The sequence below is a fragment of the Bos taurus genome, chromosome 17 (genome assembly GCF_002263795.3).
Source record: "Bos taurus isolate L1 Dominette 01449 registration number 42190680 breed Hereford chromosome 17, ARS-UCD2.0, whole genome shotgun sequence".
Classification (NCBI taxonomy): domain Eukaryota; kingdom Metazoa; phylum Chordata; class Mammalia; order Artiodactyla; family Bovidae; genus Bos; species Bos taurus.
The window spans coordinates 10,195,104-10,212,761 of NC_037344.1; the positions used below are offsets into that span (position 1 = coordinate 10,195,104).

At 41.0% G+C, this 17,658-nt stretch overlaps 1 protein-coding gene across 10 annotated transcripts in view; it reads right to left on the bottom strand.

Annotated features, from left to right (window-relative positions):
* ARHGAP10 (Rho GTPase activating protein 10) overlaps positions 1 to 17,658 on the bottom strand; it is a 384,335-nt gene that overhangs the window by 174,681 nt on the left and 191,996 nt on the right. For all 10 annotated transcript variants that reach the window (XM_059875959.1, XM_024977157.2, XM_024977154.2 and 7 more), the window contains 2 exon segments: positions 3,019 to 3,100; positions 1,041 to 1,086 (listed from right to left, as the gene is read on the bottom strand). In XM_059875959.1, the coding sequence (XP_059731942.1) occupies positions 1,041 to 1,086; positions 3,019 to 3,100 (128 nt within the window).

Consider the following 17,658-nt stretch of genomic DNA (forward strand, 5'->3'; position numbering starts at 1 on the left):
TAAGCTTGGAGAGCATTTTAATGAGGAAAAGTGGGCAGTGGTGTACTTTTTTACAGATCTACTATTCACAACATTTATATAAAATGTAAGTGTTTCTTTCTGCTTAGCAAAACTACTTTTTCAAAACATGTTTTCATTTCTCAGGTACAAAGAAAAGAAAGGAAGAGAGAAGAGAAAGAGGGGATAAGAGAAAGGAGGAGGAGAAAGGGCAATAGAAGAGAAGACAAGAGGGAGGGAAGTCCTAAGCAGATGCCTCCGTGGCTGACAACCTTGCGAGGCACCTGGTGAATTTCCAGGGCCGGGTTAAGTGATGCACACACCATAATCACTTTGAAATCGTGGCTCATTTAACAATGTCTCCAAACTGTGGACATCTGACAAATGTGGCTTCATTCTTCCAAAGATATGAAAAATAGATTCATAAAGAATCCACAAAATTTCATCACATCTTCATCTTATCCCAGTTAAAATCAAGAGTACAAGAGCCAGAGATTATTTCCTTTTCCTGTAGGACATACAAGGCAAGGGAAGATCATTGTCCTAGAATATCTGAACGCATTTGGTTGCTATTAGTTTTATTTTCTAAGGTGTAATGCTGACTATTTGTACAGCCCACATCCGAGAGACTGGAAGAATAAAGGATACCATGTGTGGAGGTGAGAGGGGTTGGGAGCCGAGGAACTGGTGGGGAGTTCCCACCCACAGGAGTTTATAACTTAGGAAGCTTACAGATGCATGCCTGAAACTCTTGTGTATTCGTTTATGGCCATAAAATCAAATACCAAAGTCAATGATAGAGTATTTTGGTTTCCGTAGAGGAAGACTAGAAAGAAAAAGGCTCAGAGATGGGAAAGATCAAGGCGAGTTTCAGCAGTCAAGAAAAGTCTGAAGAGGTCCTCAGAGGATAAGACACCCACCACTTAGCAGATTGACACAGAGTACAGAGAGCAAGCACCCAGCCACAGTTTGACATCAGTAATAAAAACAGAGTAACTCATGAGAAAGGGAGACAACAGTCATTTTTATACATTAGCACTTACTTCCTTCTGGTCTTGGGATGATGGCTCTATTAAAACTAGGGAAGAGCTAGTAAAAGAGAAAAAGGGGAAACAGTTTTTTCAGCAAATCCATAAAAATGATTCTATTGTAGTAGGCACACCTAGGGACTGTCCAAATAATACACTGACGTTGGTTAATCACTATCATGGGCTCAAAGGCAAAGACAGGTAACAAAAAGGAGAGCTCTGAGTCTCCTTGGCCTCTCACCAAGGCATTGCCAAAGTAGCAAAAATAATATGAAGGGCCAGGACTGAAAGTTCATGTAAATTTGTAATGCTCAAACAAACTCCTGCATTCTAACTAGGAAGATTAAGCTCATTTATTCACCATTGCTAAAATCTGCTGTTTACTTAAAGACATGACTTCTGCCGTAATCTCAATAACCACATCTGAAACATCAAGGTGATGATCCCAGGCTGCCTCTGAGAATTCTAGTGCTGCCCCATTATCTTCAAGGCACATACGTCACCTGAAAAAAATTATGAAATGCCTTCAGTGCCCTTACCTAAGTACATAACTGAATATTTATTTTCTTTATGCACACTTGCATTTATCTGTATATCTCAAAGTAATTACCTGGCTTTTTTTCTCTAAAGGAGAGGATGTATGTGTCAAGGTTACACTGCCTTTGGCAATAGACTTATTTCCTCATGACTTAGCCATATGACCATTTTGCTATGCAAATAGGCAAACTCACTCTCCAAAGCATTTCTTGAATCTCTGGGGGGACAAGTCTAGGTCAGTGCCTTTACTAGAGAGGATTAGGATAAACTGTTTTGGATCTCAGCAGCTACCAATGTTGAAAGTACTCTTGACTCCTAGCTAAAAATTTCAAGGACAAATTAAGAATAAACAGAACTAAAATCACGGAAGCTAAATGTAGATCAAATATAAAAAAATGATACACAAATCTGATCACTGCTTTTTTCCTCCAAGGATGATGCATTTTCTTATACAGGATCTATTTTTAAAGTATGTAATTTGGGCTTCCATGTTTCAAACACCGTGTCAAGACTGCTAAATGTGTTGCTGCCCATCCTCTTCGCCTTATTATATTCTCAGGGACTGCCCACTGCCATCAGATAACATTATCTTCTGCCCATCTCACAAGCTCTATTCTGACACCTCTCTTTTTACTATATATGACCCCTCTTCTACTGGGCTCTATCCCTCTTTTTAAATCCTGCTGAAACGCCAAATGCTTGCCAGATAAGCCCACCTGGTACCTGCACTGGCAGCTGGTTATGAGTCATAATACTTTAAGTAGAGTTGATTTAAACCAGTACTATGGTGTTTTCTATAATTATCCTTGTTAAGTCCCCCATTCAATATATGACCTGCCCAGTTCTCAACTCCCAGACGCCACCAGTCCTCTGAGAGGAAGGCAGTGCCTGAATAAAGTGGCAAACGGACTGAAGTCCCATGCCTCTGGATTGCTATCACTGCCTTTAATTTATTCCTCAAACCAATCTGAACACAGAGGCCCATTCACTCAGGCTACCTAACACTGCACACTGTGGCTCATTAGGCTAAACCAGAAATTGTTAAATCAAGCAAGTAAGTACAGCAGTCACTTGTAATATTGCCTGCACAGCCTCATATTTATCGTTCCATCTCCACTGAGATCAAAATGAATTGCAAGCATTTATTGTGTTCATCACCCAAAGTACTTTCGCAGGTAGGGAAGAAGAAAATGAGAATTTAGATGACTTCCTCAAGCAAAGCGAACCTGAGCGACAAAGTCAAGAAAAATAAAAAATAACGATATGCCAGTCTCAAGGGTGCCGCTGCTATCTCAAACCAAATTTCTAGACTACCAAACACTTCCAAGAGGAATTCAGACACCAGCTTCAGCAGGGAACTTTTTTTCATATACTATAAAGCACAAATAACATGAAAATGAACAGAAGTCAACTCTAAAGGATTTGAAATAAAACTCAACCGCTGGTTATATCTTACAGCTTCTTTTCCACCCAGAACTTCCAACCACTGCTTCCTCTCTTCTTCCGAAAACGCCTGCATGGTCAAGGAAATACCAGGCCTGCAAGACACCAGAAACAGATCAGGTTATTCCTTGACTGCTAAAAAAATCAAACCTCCTTTTCCACTTCCTAATGTTTCATTGTGGTCATTGTTTCTTTTGAATTTTCAATTGAGATAAAATACACAGAACATAAAATTTACATCTACACCCATTTTTAACGACACGGTTCAGCAGTATTGAGTCCAGACTCCAGAACTCTTCATCTTGTAAAACTAAAATTCTGTACCCATTAAACAACAAGTCCCCACTCCCCTCCCTCCGTCCCAGCTCCTGACAACCACCCTTCTACCTGTTGTCTCAAGGAACTTGATTACTCTAGGAGACTCTTAACAAGCAGACTCATACAGTATTTGTCTTTTTGTGACTTGCTTATCTCACTTGGTAAAGTATCCACCATTTTCATCCATGCTGTAGCATGTGTCAGAATGTCCTCCCCTTTTAAGGCTGAATAGTACTCCACTGTATGAATATACCACATTTTTCTATCCATGCACCCATCAGTGAATGCATGGTTTGTTTCCACCTGGTTACTGTAAACAATGCTGCTACTAGATCCTGCTTTCAATTCTTTTGGGTACATACTCAGAAGTGGAGTTGTAGGATGTGATATAATAAATATGTTTAATTTCTGACCCCATCTTCCAGCACACAGCTCCAAAAACCCTTAGAGGGACTACCCTGAAGGTCTGAAGCCAGGGGCACTGGTTCGATCCCAGGTTGGGGAACTAAGATCCCGCATGACGCGTGGTGCAGAAGGAAGGGAGGAATAGAGAAAGGGGGTAGGCAGGAAGGACAAACTTGGAATCTTTAAAATGATGTGTCATTTTGTATACTAATGAGCTGAGGCTCCTGGAAAGCCTCAGGATGTGGGCTGGTTGCCTGGGGAACCAACCATGTGATTAGAGGATTAGAATTTTCAGCTCCATCTCATCCATACACCTCCCAGGAGTGGGGAGGGACTGGAGGTTGACTTCCAACACCAACAGCCAATGATTTAATCAATCATTCCTGCATAATGAAGCCCGCATAAAAATCCCTGGGGTTCAAGAAAGTTGGCAGGGTGATGAGCCCATGGAAATCTGAAGGGAAAGTACCCCAACAGCAGAAACGGAAGCTCCAAGTCCCTTCCTCCATACTTTGCCCTGTATTATCTCTTCATGGGTTTTTTCATCTGTTCTCATTAAAATATCCTTTACTGTAAACTGGGAAGATTCCCCTGGAGGAAGAAATAGTAATCCACTCCAGTATTCTTGCCTGGGAAATCCCACGGACAGAGGAGCCTGGCGGGCGACAGTCTGCGGGGTCACAGACAGACAGACATGACTCAGCACACACACACAGATAAATCAACAACAGTCAGTAAACTATTTTCCTGAGTTCTGTGAGCCATTCTAACAAATTATCAAACTCAAGGACAGTGGTAGGGGGCAGCCTTGAGGCCTTGATCTGCGGGGTCTTCCTGAACTCCACCTAGTGCCAAAGCTGAGTTTAATCTTAGCACACTTGCTCTCCACAGAGAATTAGAGAATTGCTTAGAGACACTCACACATTTGGAGTACAGGTGTGTTCTGTAATTAGGGAGAAACCTTTTTGTCTCACAAGGCGGGGGGTTAAATGGTAATTTTATTTTTATTCTTTTTAATATTGTGCATTCCTACTAACACTGCACAGGGTTCCAATTTCTCCATATCTTCACCAACACTTAATTTTCTTCCTCTCTCCTTCTCTTTGAAAGTCGCCATCCAGTGGATGTGGGATGGTAGTGAGGATTGCATTTTTATTTATAAAGATACACATGTTGGTTGGCTTCCCCGGTGGCTCTAGTGGCCCTGTCTGCCAATGCGGGAGACATATGTAGGTCCAGCTCCTGGGTGGGGCAGACCCCTTGGAGGAAGAAATGGCAACCGACTCCAGTATTCTTGCCTGGGAAATCCCACCGACAGAAAAGCCTGGTGGGCTACAGCCCATGGGGTCACAAAGAGTCGGACACGACTGAAGCGACTTGGCACAAGTTCACTGTTACCCAGGCATGGGCAGAATGAAATCAGAAAGTCGTTTTTCATCCCACCCCAGCACTGTCAACCGTTTGGGGGGTTTCCTCAGTGTTTTCTCAGAGCCTTGGGTTGGTCCTCAGAGCCAAAGGCTGATCTTTCTTAGTTCAGTTTCTTTGGATATTTAGACAATCTGCCTGAAAACTCTTCATGCTGGGAAGGAGTGCTAGGTAGAAAAGCTATTAATAATTTCTCTTAAACTTTGGTGGTTTCTCCAATGAAACAACTTTTGTATGTTTGACAAAAAGTATTAAAAATAAACTTTTGGGAAAGGGATGAAAAGGTAGAATACTCCAAACCACAGACAACTGGAAATGAAAATAGATGGTTGAAATGGAAAGTAAAATCCATTCCCATTTAATACTGAATATACAATATTTTTTAAAGTTATCACCCCTGGAACAGTATTTCACCTCATTTTCAAGAGTTGGATAATCTTTTACAAGTAAAGCAAGTGGCAAGAATCAAATGTAACTCAAGAACCACTACAGTTTTTATCAAGTACTTAAAGCATGCAATACTCCAAAAGCACCATACTCAAGGCAAATACACTGTGTTCCCAAAACTCACACCCACAGGTGTTAGGCTTTCTCCCCACATGATGGCTACAAAGCCTGAGCAGTTATCTGCTTCAACTTCACTACCAAGTCTCTACAATTCATGGGTCCGCCTCTTCAACCACTTTCTCCAGGCTATGAGTTTTGTGGAAAAAAATAACTTGTGGATGTGTCTAGTAGTCCAGAGGTTAAGACTTCACCTTCCAATACAAGAGGTGGGGGCTCAACCTCTGGTCGGGAAACTAAGATCCCAGATGCTACACGGCCCCCCAAGTACACACACACACACACACACAACAAATATAAAGGACTTTAAAAATGGTCCACGTCAAAAAAAAAAAAACCCTAAAAATTAAAAATCAATTCTCAACCCCTAAGTGCACTCCTGAACAGCAACATGACTCTTGACTGGTCTACCCTAAACATTTCAGCAATGGCCCAGGGTTGCCATCACCCTGGCACTACAGAGCTCACAACCAAGATCCCACCTCCTCTCGCTCTGCTATGCACAGCATCCTTCTGCAGCAAGAATCGAGGCAAGATGCCCAGAAAACCAGGCTGTTTTAAGAAGTGCCTTGACTGGGATGTGGGGATTCTGGCCCTTATTCTTAGTAACCCACACTGGGCTCAGGGGAGTTAATTAAAATTGTGAGGGAAAACTTCAGATGGCAGGCGTGTTTTTCTTTACATCGGTTAAGTGATAAAACAATATTTACACACGGGGGGGTCTCAGGTCTACATGAATGCTCCATTCTTGCAAAGCAGAAAAAATATCTAAAGACCTCTCCCAAAAGTATACGGATTCAAACACTTAATATATAACTAAAAGAAATAAATATAAAATGGACAGGGAGGGGCTACAGCAAATGCATAGTAGAAAGCTAACAGATTTTCTAATCCAGGAATGACAAAATCAGCAGAGAAAACGGGACTCCAGGCCAAAAACAGCAAAGTCTGACATGGGATACAAAGACAGAGTTTACAACCACTTAGTCCTTTCAACAATCACCAGATGATGAGCTATTCTGCTTTGTCTTGTCCCAGGAGGTCAGGAATTATTAAATATTTTACGGTGTGCTAGGTACTGGGCTGAGCATACTGTCTAGCAGAGAAAGTAGAAGATAAACAAATCATAAATAATCAGTTAACTACAAGTACACAGAATGCTGGGCTTCCCAGGGGGCACTAGTGGTAAGGAACCTGTCTGCCAGTGCTAGAGATGTAAGAGATGAGGGCTCCATCCCTGGGTCAGAGAGATCCCATGGAGGAGGGCACAGCAACCCACTCCAGAATTCTTGCCTGGAGAATACCATGGACAAAGGAGCCTGGTGGGCTACAGTCCACAGGGTTGCAAAGAGTCAGACACAACTGAAGCGACTCAGCACACACACAGACTGTTGCAAGGGAGTCAGGTGAGTATAAATGAGCAAAGCCAGCTCCCTAGAAGGAAAAGAGGAAGGAGGACATCAGGAGATATGTGCCCAAATAGAAAACCTTTCAATTTCAACTATGCTAAATCATTGTGGTCTAGGAGACTTGTCGGTGAACCTGCCAATCTCTTTGGGCAACTTTAGGATTTGTAAGGTGATCTGGGAGTAAGAAAGGAAGTGAAGAAAGTGAAAGTGTTAGTTGCTCAGTTGTGTCCAACTCTTGTAACCCCATGGACTCCAGTCCACCAGGCTCCTCTGTCCATTGGGATTCTCTTCTCAGGCAAGAATACTGGGAGTGGGTTGGCGTTTCCTTCTCCAGGAGATCTTCCTGACCCAGGGATCAAATCCAGGTGTCCTGCATTTCAGGCAAATTCTTTACCATCTGAGCCACCAGGGAAGCCCCATAAGAAAGGAAAGCCTGTTCTAACCCTGGAGGTTAGGCTTTCCTGGGGAAGGGACATTTAATCTGAAACTTTAAGGATAAATGAGCTATGTACGAATAGAAGCAAGAGGGTCATGGCGTTCCCTAGGCTGAGAAGGCACACAGCAAGGACAGAGCACCCTCTGGAGAAGTTGGGAGCAGTCTCATCATGGGTCCCACAAACCAGCTGCAGAGCAACTCCATGGGAAGATGGGGTCCCACCACGCAGGGCCTCCTTGGTCATGCTGAGGGTTTACGTATCCAAAAATCACTGCAGATGGTGACTGTAGCCATGAAATTAGAAGACGCTTGTGCCTTGGAAGGAAAGCTGTGACAAACCTAGATGAGAGTACTAAAAAGCAAAGACATCACTCTGCTGACAAAGATCCATATAGTGAAAGCTATGGTCTTTCCAGTAGTCATGGATGGATGTGAGAGTCAGACCATAAAGAAGGCTGAGCACCGAAGAACTGATGCTTTCGAACTGTGGTGCTAGAGAAGACTCTTGAGAGTCCCTTGGACTGCAAGGAGATCAAACCAGTCAATCCTAAAGGAAATCAGTCCTGAATATTCATTGGAAGGACTGATGCTGAAGCTCCAATACTTTGGCCACCTGGTATGAAGAGCTGATTCATTGGAAAAAGATTCTGATGCTGAGAAAGACTGAAAGCAAAAGAAGAAGAGGGCAGCAGAGGATGAGATGGTTGGATAGCATCAGCGATTCAATGAACATGAATTTGGGCAAACTCCAGGAGACAGTGAGGGACGAGGCGGCCTGGCGTGCTGCGGTCCATAGAGCTGGACACAACTAAAAGTGACTTAAAACATAAACAAATCCTCCATGTCACTGAAGGTTTTTAGTAGGGGGTCAACATGATCAGATTAAACATGTACATGTCTGTAAATGGCACAATTCCGTTCCCTCTCATGGCTGAGTAATATTCCACTGTATATATGTACCACATCTTCTTTTATCCATTCTTCTGTTGATGGACAACTAGGCTGCTTCCACGTCCTACAGACTGACATACAGAGTGAAGTAAGTCAGAAAGAGAAAAGCAAATATTATATATGAACACATATATGTGGAATCTAGAAAAATGGTACATATGAACTTATTTATTTGCAAAGCACAAACAGAGGCACAGATGTAGAGAACAAACGTATGGGAGATTGGGATTGGTATATACACACTTTATCATCTGAGCCATCAGGGAAACCCCATATACACCTTACTATGTATAAAATAGATAACTAATGAGAACCTTTTGTATAGCACAAGGAACTCTACTCAGGGCTCTGTGGTGATGTAAATGAGAAGGGAATTCAAGGAATAGAGGATACATGTATACCTGTGGCTGATTCACTTTGCTCTAAAGCAAAAAGTAACAACACTGTAAAGCAACTATACTCCAATTTAAAAACTTACGGTAAAGTAAAAAAAAAAAAATGTGTATGTGAACAATGGCTACTCGGTAACAAATGGACTGAAGCTGAGCAGGGGTGGTTAAAAAAAAATGTGTTAGACAATTCGGAGGGTAAGACAGAATGACCAAAATAAAGAGAAATAAATGAATGGATCTGAGAAAATACTCAAGAGGCACTTCCATATGCTATAGGCAACAAAATAATGAGTAAGAAAGCTATCACTCCAAGAATAAACAATGAAAGACAGATCATTTACATTATACCATTAATAACTAGTTAAGCGATTCAGTGAAAGCCAAAACAGCCATAGCAAATAAAGACATTTTATATTTAGCAAAGAGTTGGACACGACTGAGAGACTGAACTGAACTGACACTTAGAATACGTGAAGCACAAGCTGGAATCAAGATTGCCGGGAGAAATATCAATAACCTCAGACATGCAGATGACACCACCCCTATGGCAGAAAGTGAAGAGGAACTAAAGAGCCTCTTGATGAAAGTGAAAGAAGAGAGTGAAAAAGTTGGCTTCAAGCTCAACATTCAGAAAACAAAGATCATGGCATCTGGTCCCATCACTTCATGGCAAATAAACTGAGAAACAGTGGAAACAGTGGCTGAGTTTATTTTGGGGGGGCTCAAAAATCATTGCAGATGGTGACTGCAGCTGTGAAATTAAAACATGCTTGCTCCTTGGAAGAAAAGTTATGACCAACCTACACAGCATATTAAAAAGCAGAGACATTACTTTGCCAACAAAGGTCCGTCTAGTCAAAGCTACGGTTTTTACAGTAGTCATGTATGGATGTGAGAGTTGGACTGTGAAGAAAGCTGAGTGTCAAAGAATGGATGTTTTTGAACTGTGGTGTTGGAGAAGACTCTTGAGAGTCCCTTGGACTGCAAGGAGATCCAACCAGTCCATCCTAAAGGACACCAGTCCTGAATATTCATTGGAAGGACTGATGATAAAGCTGAAACTCCAATACTCTGGCCATCTACTGCGAAGAACTGACTCATTTGACAAGACCCTGATGCTGGGAAAGACTGGAGGCAGGAGGAGAAGGGGACGACAGAAGATGAGATGGTTGGATAGCATCACTGACTCGATGGACATGAGTTTGAGCAAGCTCCAGGAGCTGGTGATAGACAGGGAAGAGTCAGACACGACTGACCTGAACCAATACTTAGAATGGTCTTTCTAAGTGGCGCAATGATAAAGAACCCACCTGCCAATGCAAGAGATGTGGGAGACATGGGTTCAATCTCTGGGTCAGGAAGATCTCCTGGAGGAGGAAATGGCAACCCAGTCCGGTATTTCTGCCTGGAAAACTCCATGGACAGAGGAGCCTGGAGGGCTAACATCCACAGGGTCCCAGAGAGTCGGACATGACTGAGAGACCAAGCATGCATGCATAGCATGCACTCATACTTCAAATACTCAAAATCAGCCCTGAATCGTGACGAAATTTCCTGTACTTGCTAGTTTCTTTTTGCTCTCCCCTAAGGTTCTCCATTCAGACATGAGGGAAAATAACATTTATCACCAGTAGACAGTTGAATATTCTTAACCAAACTGTACAAGAGCAACAAATAAGAGAGACAATGACTGGTTCTGATAACCTGAAGACAAAAGTGTTGAATGATGAAGAGTTATGAAACTAGAATTACAGATACTAAAGTAAATAAAAAAGCAATCGTCAGGCTTCAGATCAAACAGCCGCATTATGTCTGGATAAAATCCAATGTGGCATAAAAATGAAAATACTATTGTACTCCTTGTCTCCAAGGCATGATGATCCAGACTTGAGCCCCCTGGCTCGCTGAAGAATACAGCGGAGAACGAACCAACCTACCTGCTGAAAGACGAGAGATTAAGTAGAGATCTATTACCTACAAGGACAGAATTCTATTTTTGTTTCCATTTTGACAAATAATAACACAGTAACTCACAACAACTCCACTTCAGAGAATCAATCCATCACACTGCAGTGATTCCCCAGAACACTTCACACTCGTCACATGCTTCTTACAGGGAACAGTCACCAGATTTATAGAAAGCAGCCCCATCCTACCACACAAGCAGCCCAAGCCATCCACTACAGCTCCTACCTCCAAATAAAACGTCAGGCACTAAAATACGTTTCAACCATTTAAAATTTCTCAAGTTTCTTCCTTTTATTTGTAATAATCCATTGCTATGAAATCATTAAGCAAAACTGAGACTTAAGGACACATTTTAAATTACAGTATTAACAGGATCTCATCATTGAAACAAAATTTAAAAATTTTCCAGTTTTCAAAAGAAAGACATCTTTTATTGATAAAACATGCTTTTCTAATAAAATTTAGTGGGCACACAGAACAACTTGGTGACCATAAGGCTAGTGAAGAACAGAAAATTTTACAACAAAATGCTGGACTGTTCACATTTACATAAAGAGAGAAACAATGAATTCTCCAGGCAAGAATACTAGAGTGGGTAGCCATTTCCATCTCCAGGGGATCTTCCCGACCCAGAGATTGAACCCAGGTCTCTTGCATTGCAGGCAGCTTCTATATCATCTGAGCCACCAGGAAAGCCCACATAAAGACAGAAATAGCAATTATCTCTTCATTTCGTGGACAAGCTAAGGGAAGAACGTTAGTGACTTCCCTGGAGCCAGAAACCAGGATTGAGAATGTTCTAACTTGGTTTTCTAGAACAGATGTTGCTATTATGTTTCCCGGGGAGGACATAGCCTCCTCTTTTTCCTTCATCAAATAATCAATTCAACCAAATTAACATTTGGTATGTACTATGTGCCAGACAGTATCCTAAGCTCTGCAGATTATTCCATGCCCAGCAAGGCAAAGCGGATTCCAGGTGAACACAAAGGCAACAGGATAAACTTCATGAAGGAAAACTGAACCAGACCAAAGAGAGCCCTTGGCTGGGATAGTCTGTCTTTACTTAAAACCAAAATTGTTATACAGCGAAGGTTGAGAACTGAAACTTGAAGAAAGAAACATTCAGGTTAAACAGGTTCTTATTCTTAAATCACCATCTCAATCTCTTTTCATTCATTCATTCAAAAAAAATATGGACTATCAGGTATCAGACACAACCCAAGATTGATGCATGAGAAACGGCCTTACAAAGCTAGTATCTATACTCTCCATTTGACCTTCTATCTATTCATCCTCTTTCACCTGCATTTTTTATTGTTCTGTCAAAGCATATGGAAGACACGGGTTTTTCTTAGATTCTACAAGACAGATCAATGAGCCTGTAAATTAAGAAAATATAAAACAACATAAGCGCGGAGAGAAACATTCACATTTATAAGATGTCAATTAATGAGATATTATTATAAATAGAGATGTTAAGAGGGAAAAAACCTAAGCAGCAGCTACCAAAACTTATGATGGAAATAAATCAGGAATATTCTAATGCTTTTGTAAGAGGAATGTTGAAAGGGAAGAGGGGGAAAAAAAAATCCCAGCGTATTACAAGTCCTACACTAAATTTTACTCTAAGAGGAAAGTGCCAAAGCCAAGTAAAACACTTTTAAAAGTTTTAGAAATGTAGCAGTCATAATCGGCTTCTCACAAGAGATGCTGGGGGGAAAAATTTAAATATAAATCTATGAATTTTTCCAGAGACGGTTAAAGCATGTAACCTGAGTTTACTAAGGGGGAGGACTTAATGACAACTTTCTTTGGTCCACCAAAAAGATGTTTCAAACAGACCAAATAAGCAGTGATATAGTCACAAGTGGGATTATTTTCTCCAGTAAAAGTGAATTCAACCCATTCTCATTAGAGAACGGCTGCTTCTGCTCCACCTGCAGGAGTTATAGGAAACATCATTTTTACATTAATGACTTAAACAAGATGGAGAACCTATAAAATCCCTACAAAATCACAGTAGTTTGGTTTTTTTTAATAAACATCTGAGAACTGAAGATGCCAAAAAAAAAAAAAAACCACGCTAAAACACAGGAAGTAAAGAGTCCTTTCCTAGAGAGGATGCACACACACACATATACAGCTGTTTTCATCCTTCGGGAAGAGCAGGACGAAGAGGAAGCTATAAGAGCGGAGGAAAACTGGATTTCAACAAAGTTTTAAAGGTAGAGTATGAGCTGGTGGGGGGCTTCCCAGATGGCTCAGTGGGTAAGAACCTGCCTGCAATGCAGGAGACACAGGAGACACGGGTTCAACTCCTGGGTCGGGAAGATCCCCTGGAGGAGGGCACGGCAACCCCTCCAGTGTTCTTGCCTAGAGAACCCGATGGACAGAGGAGCCTGCCGGGCTACCGTTTATGGGTGGCAAAGAGTCAGACACAACTGAAGCGACTGAGCGCAGGAGCTGGTGTGATGGCTTAAACCTCTACAACAGTGGCCCCCGACTCTTTTGGCACCAGGGACCGGCTTCATGGAAGACAATTTTTCCATGGATGGGGGCAGACAAGGGCTTCAGGATGATTCAAGTGCACTCTGTTTATTGACATTTATTGTGCACTTTATTTCTATTATTATTACATCAGTTCCACCTCAGATCATTAGGCATTAGAACCCAGAGGTTAAAGACCCTGTCTCTGAAAGACATGGACATGGGAAGAATGTGGGTTCACCTTCTCCCTCCTTCCCACAGGGTGTCCCCAGATGCTCAGGGGCAGCTGGAGGGCAGAGGTAAAAGAGGTATGTGCCATAAGAATAAGGGACAGGGCGGGCAAGCTTCCGCACAGGCTTCTGACAGCATCCTCAAATCGCAGGAAGCCTGTGACTAACAACAACCATGCCCAATCTCAGCTCAACTGCCAACCATCCTGACAGTCCTACACACTTGTAGCTTGATGGAAAAATGGGTGTGCCTTTCACCAGGTATGGATAGTACTTCCTTTAGTCTCTACTGCTCTCTGACACACAATCTCTGGTATTCCATCAAAAAATTACAAGGCATACAAAGAAGCAAAGAAAAGTAACTCAAAATCATGAAGAAAGAGACCCAGAAATAGCCCAGGTATTCAGGCGGTGGGGGCTAGGGGAGACTGTCAAACTGAAACCTAAAAACCAATCTGAATATGTTCAAGTATCCAGTGTCAAAGGTGGCCAAAGGACTTCCCTGGCAGTTCAGTGGCCAAGACTCTGCATTCCCAATGCAGGGGACCCAAGTTCAATCCCTGGTCAGGGAACATAAGATCCCACATGTCTCAACTAAAGACCTTGATGCCGCAATGAAGCTAAACAAATAAATACATGAATTTTTTTTAAAAAGCTGGCCAACATGCATAAATTGATAGGAATTTTACCAAAGGGATCAGATCAGATCAGTCGCTCAGTCAGGTCTGACTCTTTGCGACCCCATGAATCACAGCATGCCAGGCCTCCCTGTCCATCACCAACTCCCGGAGTTCACTCAGACTCACGTCCATCGAGTCAGTGATGCCATCCAGCCATCTCATCCTCTGTCGTCCCCTTCTCCTCCTGCCCCCAATCCCTCCCAGCATCAGAGTCTTTTCCAATGAGTCAACTCTTCACATGACATGGCCAAAGTACTGGAGTTTCAGCTTTAGCATCAATCCTTCCTAAGAAATCCCAGGGCTGATCTCCTTCAGAATGGACTGGTTGGATCTCCTTGCAGTCCAAGGGACTCTCCAGAGTCTTCTCCAACACCACAGTTCAAAAGCATCAATTCTTCAGCGCTCAGCCTTCTTCACAGTCCAACTCTCACATCCATACATGACCACAGGAAAAACCATAGCCTTGACTAGATGAACCTTTGTTGGCAAAGTAATGTCTCTGCTTTTGAATATGCTATCTAGGGATATAAACTATTAAAAAGAAACAAGTGGATATGCAAGAAACATAAAATAAAACCACACAGTAGTGAAGAGTTCACTTCCAAAGGCAAAGCAACAAGTTCAAGTCTATATCCCTAATTCTCACACGCCCAGCCAGAATTTCTCTTGCCCTAAGTCACCCCCAGGCCAGACAACTGAAAATCACCCCTACAGCCTAGAGCCCACCAACATCACTCAAAGCAGCCAATCCTATGCTTTTCCCTTTTTTCTGCCTTGCCCTTCCCTTGGAAACCCCAGTAAAGAGGGTCTAGGATTTTTCCCTTGCTCCTCCAGACTCCTGACCAAACCCTGGCGTTTCCCCACGTGCCCCGACACAGTGTGTTTGCTCTCTGCCCTTGGAAACTGTAGGGATAAAATTCTCTTCAGTGGCGTTAGCCTCTCCATGTCAGCCCTCAGCCACCTTTGTAAATTAAAATCCCGCAGGTACAATTAAAATCAGTCCCAAATGGTCTAACATAATGCGATCAGAATCCCAGAGAGTGAAGGAGGAGAAAGAGGGGCAGAAGAAGTCTTTGAGGAGCTAATGAGTAAGATTTTGTAAAACTGAGAATAATTATCAACTCCCATATCCAATAACTTCAAAGAACACCAAGCAGGATAAAACAAAGAAAAACACATCTAGGCACGTCATAAAAAGAAAATCTTGAAAGCAGCAAGAGAAAAAGACAACATACAAGAGAACAGTAAGAAAGATGACTTGCCATGAGGAAAAAAAAAAATGGAAGCTAAAGAAAATAAAATGACTTCTTAGAAGTGCTGGGGGTAAAACATGATGAATCCAGAATTCTACATTCATCAAAAGTGAAGGCAAAATAAAGACAGTTTCAGATAAACAAAACGTGAAAGAAGTCTCCAGCGCATCTGCATTATAAGTAATGTTCAAATTAAATCACCCTAAGGGACTTGAAGGAAATAGCACAAGATAGAAACTTAGTTCTGCAGAAAAGAATGAAGAAAATCAGAATGGATAAATACACTGACACTAAAAGACAAGAAAACACACACACACATACCCCCTTATATATGTAAATGAAACATTGAATTTTTTTCAAAAGATTACTGATCATTGATCTCATAAAGTTAAAGCAGTAACATACAACTAGGCTCCAAGTGTATGTAAAATTAAAATACATAAAACAAGGGTACAGAGGGCAAAAGTGTGGTCATTAGAAGTCTACTGTTGCAAGGTTCCTATACTGCGTATGAAAAGGTAAAAAATAGGTTAACTATAAAATGCACTTCATATTCAAATAAAGGTACAAAGAGCTATAACTAAAAATCATATAACAGAGGAGATAAAATGGAATACTAAAAATGACTCAGTTCCACAAAAGAAGGCAGCAGAGGAGGAACAGAAAAACAAAGAGCAAAAAGGACAAATAGAAAACAAAACCAAGATGGTGGGCTTAAACCTATGCATATCCAAAACTATACTATTATATACACATTAGCTAAAACCCTGGTTAAAAAGCAAAGGCTAACACACTGGACTTTTTAAAGAGCAGGACTCAATTATATGTTGCTTACAAAAAAAATTAAGCATAAAGACACAAATGGATAAAAGAAAAAGGAGGAAAAAAATATGCCAAGTAACACTAGGAAAGTTAGTGCAGCTATAATTAACATCAAACAAGGTAGATTCCAGAATAAAGATTATCCCAGAACAGACATTTCATAATGATAAAACGGTCACTTGAAGAAGACAATCATAAATGTGCATACACAAAGAAAGAGATCATGAATATTCAGTATAGGAAACAAAAATTACAAAATCAAAGGAAAACAAGCAAGTCCTCATAATAGTTAGAAATTTCAACATCACTAGTTTAGTCATTGACAGAACATTATCAAAAATCAAGACAGTACCAAAGATTTGAGAAACAGTAACAACCAACTTGATCTAATTGACATTTACAGGACATTACACCCAGCAACAGCAGAAAAATCATTGTTCTCACATACACATGAATCATTTACTAACAGGTCACACTTAATGAAACAAGTCTAGTAAACTTCAACTCATTAATAAAATACACACTATGTTATCAGACCAAAAGAGAAGTAGAAAAAAAAAAATAGCATGTACACAGAAATTCTCCATCCATTAGGAATTTCTAAAACATCATTCTAAATAACATCTGAGTTAAAACTCAATGCCTATATTCTAATCACAAAAAATCTGAATTCTTTGGAACTGGATTACAATGAAAACATTATACACTGAAGTTCATGCGATGCAAGTTAAAGTAGTTTTAGAAGGAAATTTATATTTAAATGTCTGTATTCAAAATAAAACAGTAAAGTCATGCTTCCATCTTAAACGTTTAAAAGAAAAAGAAAATCCAAAGGAAATAAAAATAGAAGCAAAAACCAATGACATATTGACAATATGGGTCACCTGAAAAAAGTAACAAATTAATAAAGTTCTAGGCAAGACTTATTGAGAAAAAAATAAGTCTTCAGTACCAAGCATTAAAAAAGAGGTATCATTATAGATCCTCTTTGAAAATAGTGGATATTATGAAGAAGGCGATGCCAATAAAGTCAACAGCTTAGAGGAAATTAACAAATTCCTTGAAGAACAAATTATCAAAAATGACACACAAAAATAGGGTATCAGAGTCTGGGGGGTCGGGGGGGCACGGCACGCTACAGCCCATAGGGTTGCAAAGAGTCAGACATGACTGAGCAACTAACACTTTTATTTCCTTATCAACCAAATATTAGCATAAAAATTATTAGCAATATCCAAAGAAGTTAATACATCACTACCAAGTACAGTTCATCTCAGAAATGCAAGGTTAGTTCAACTTCGAAAATTCAA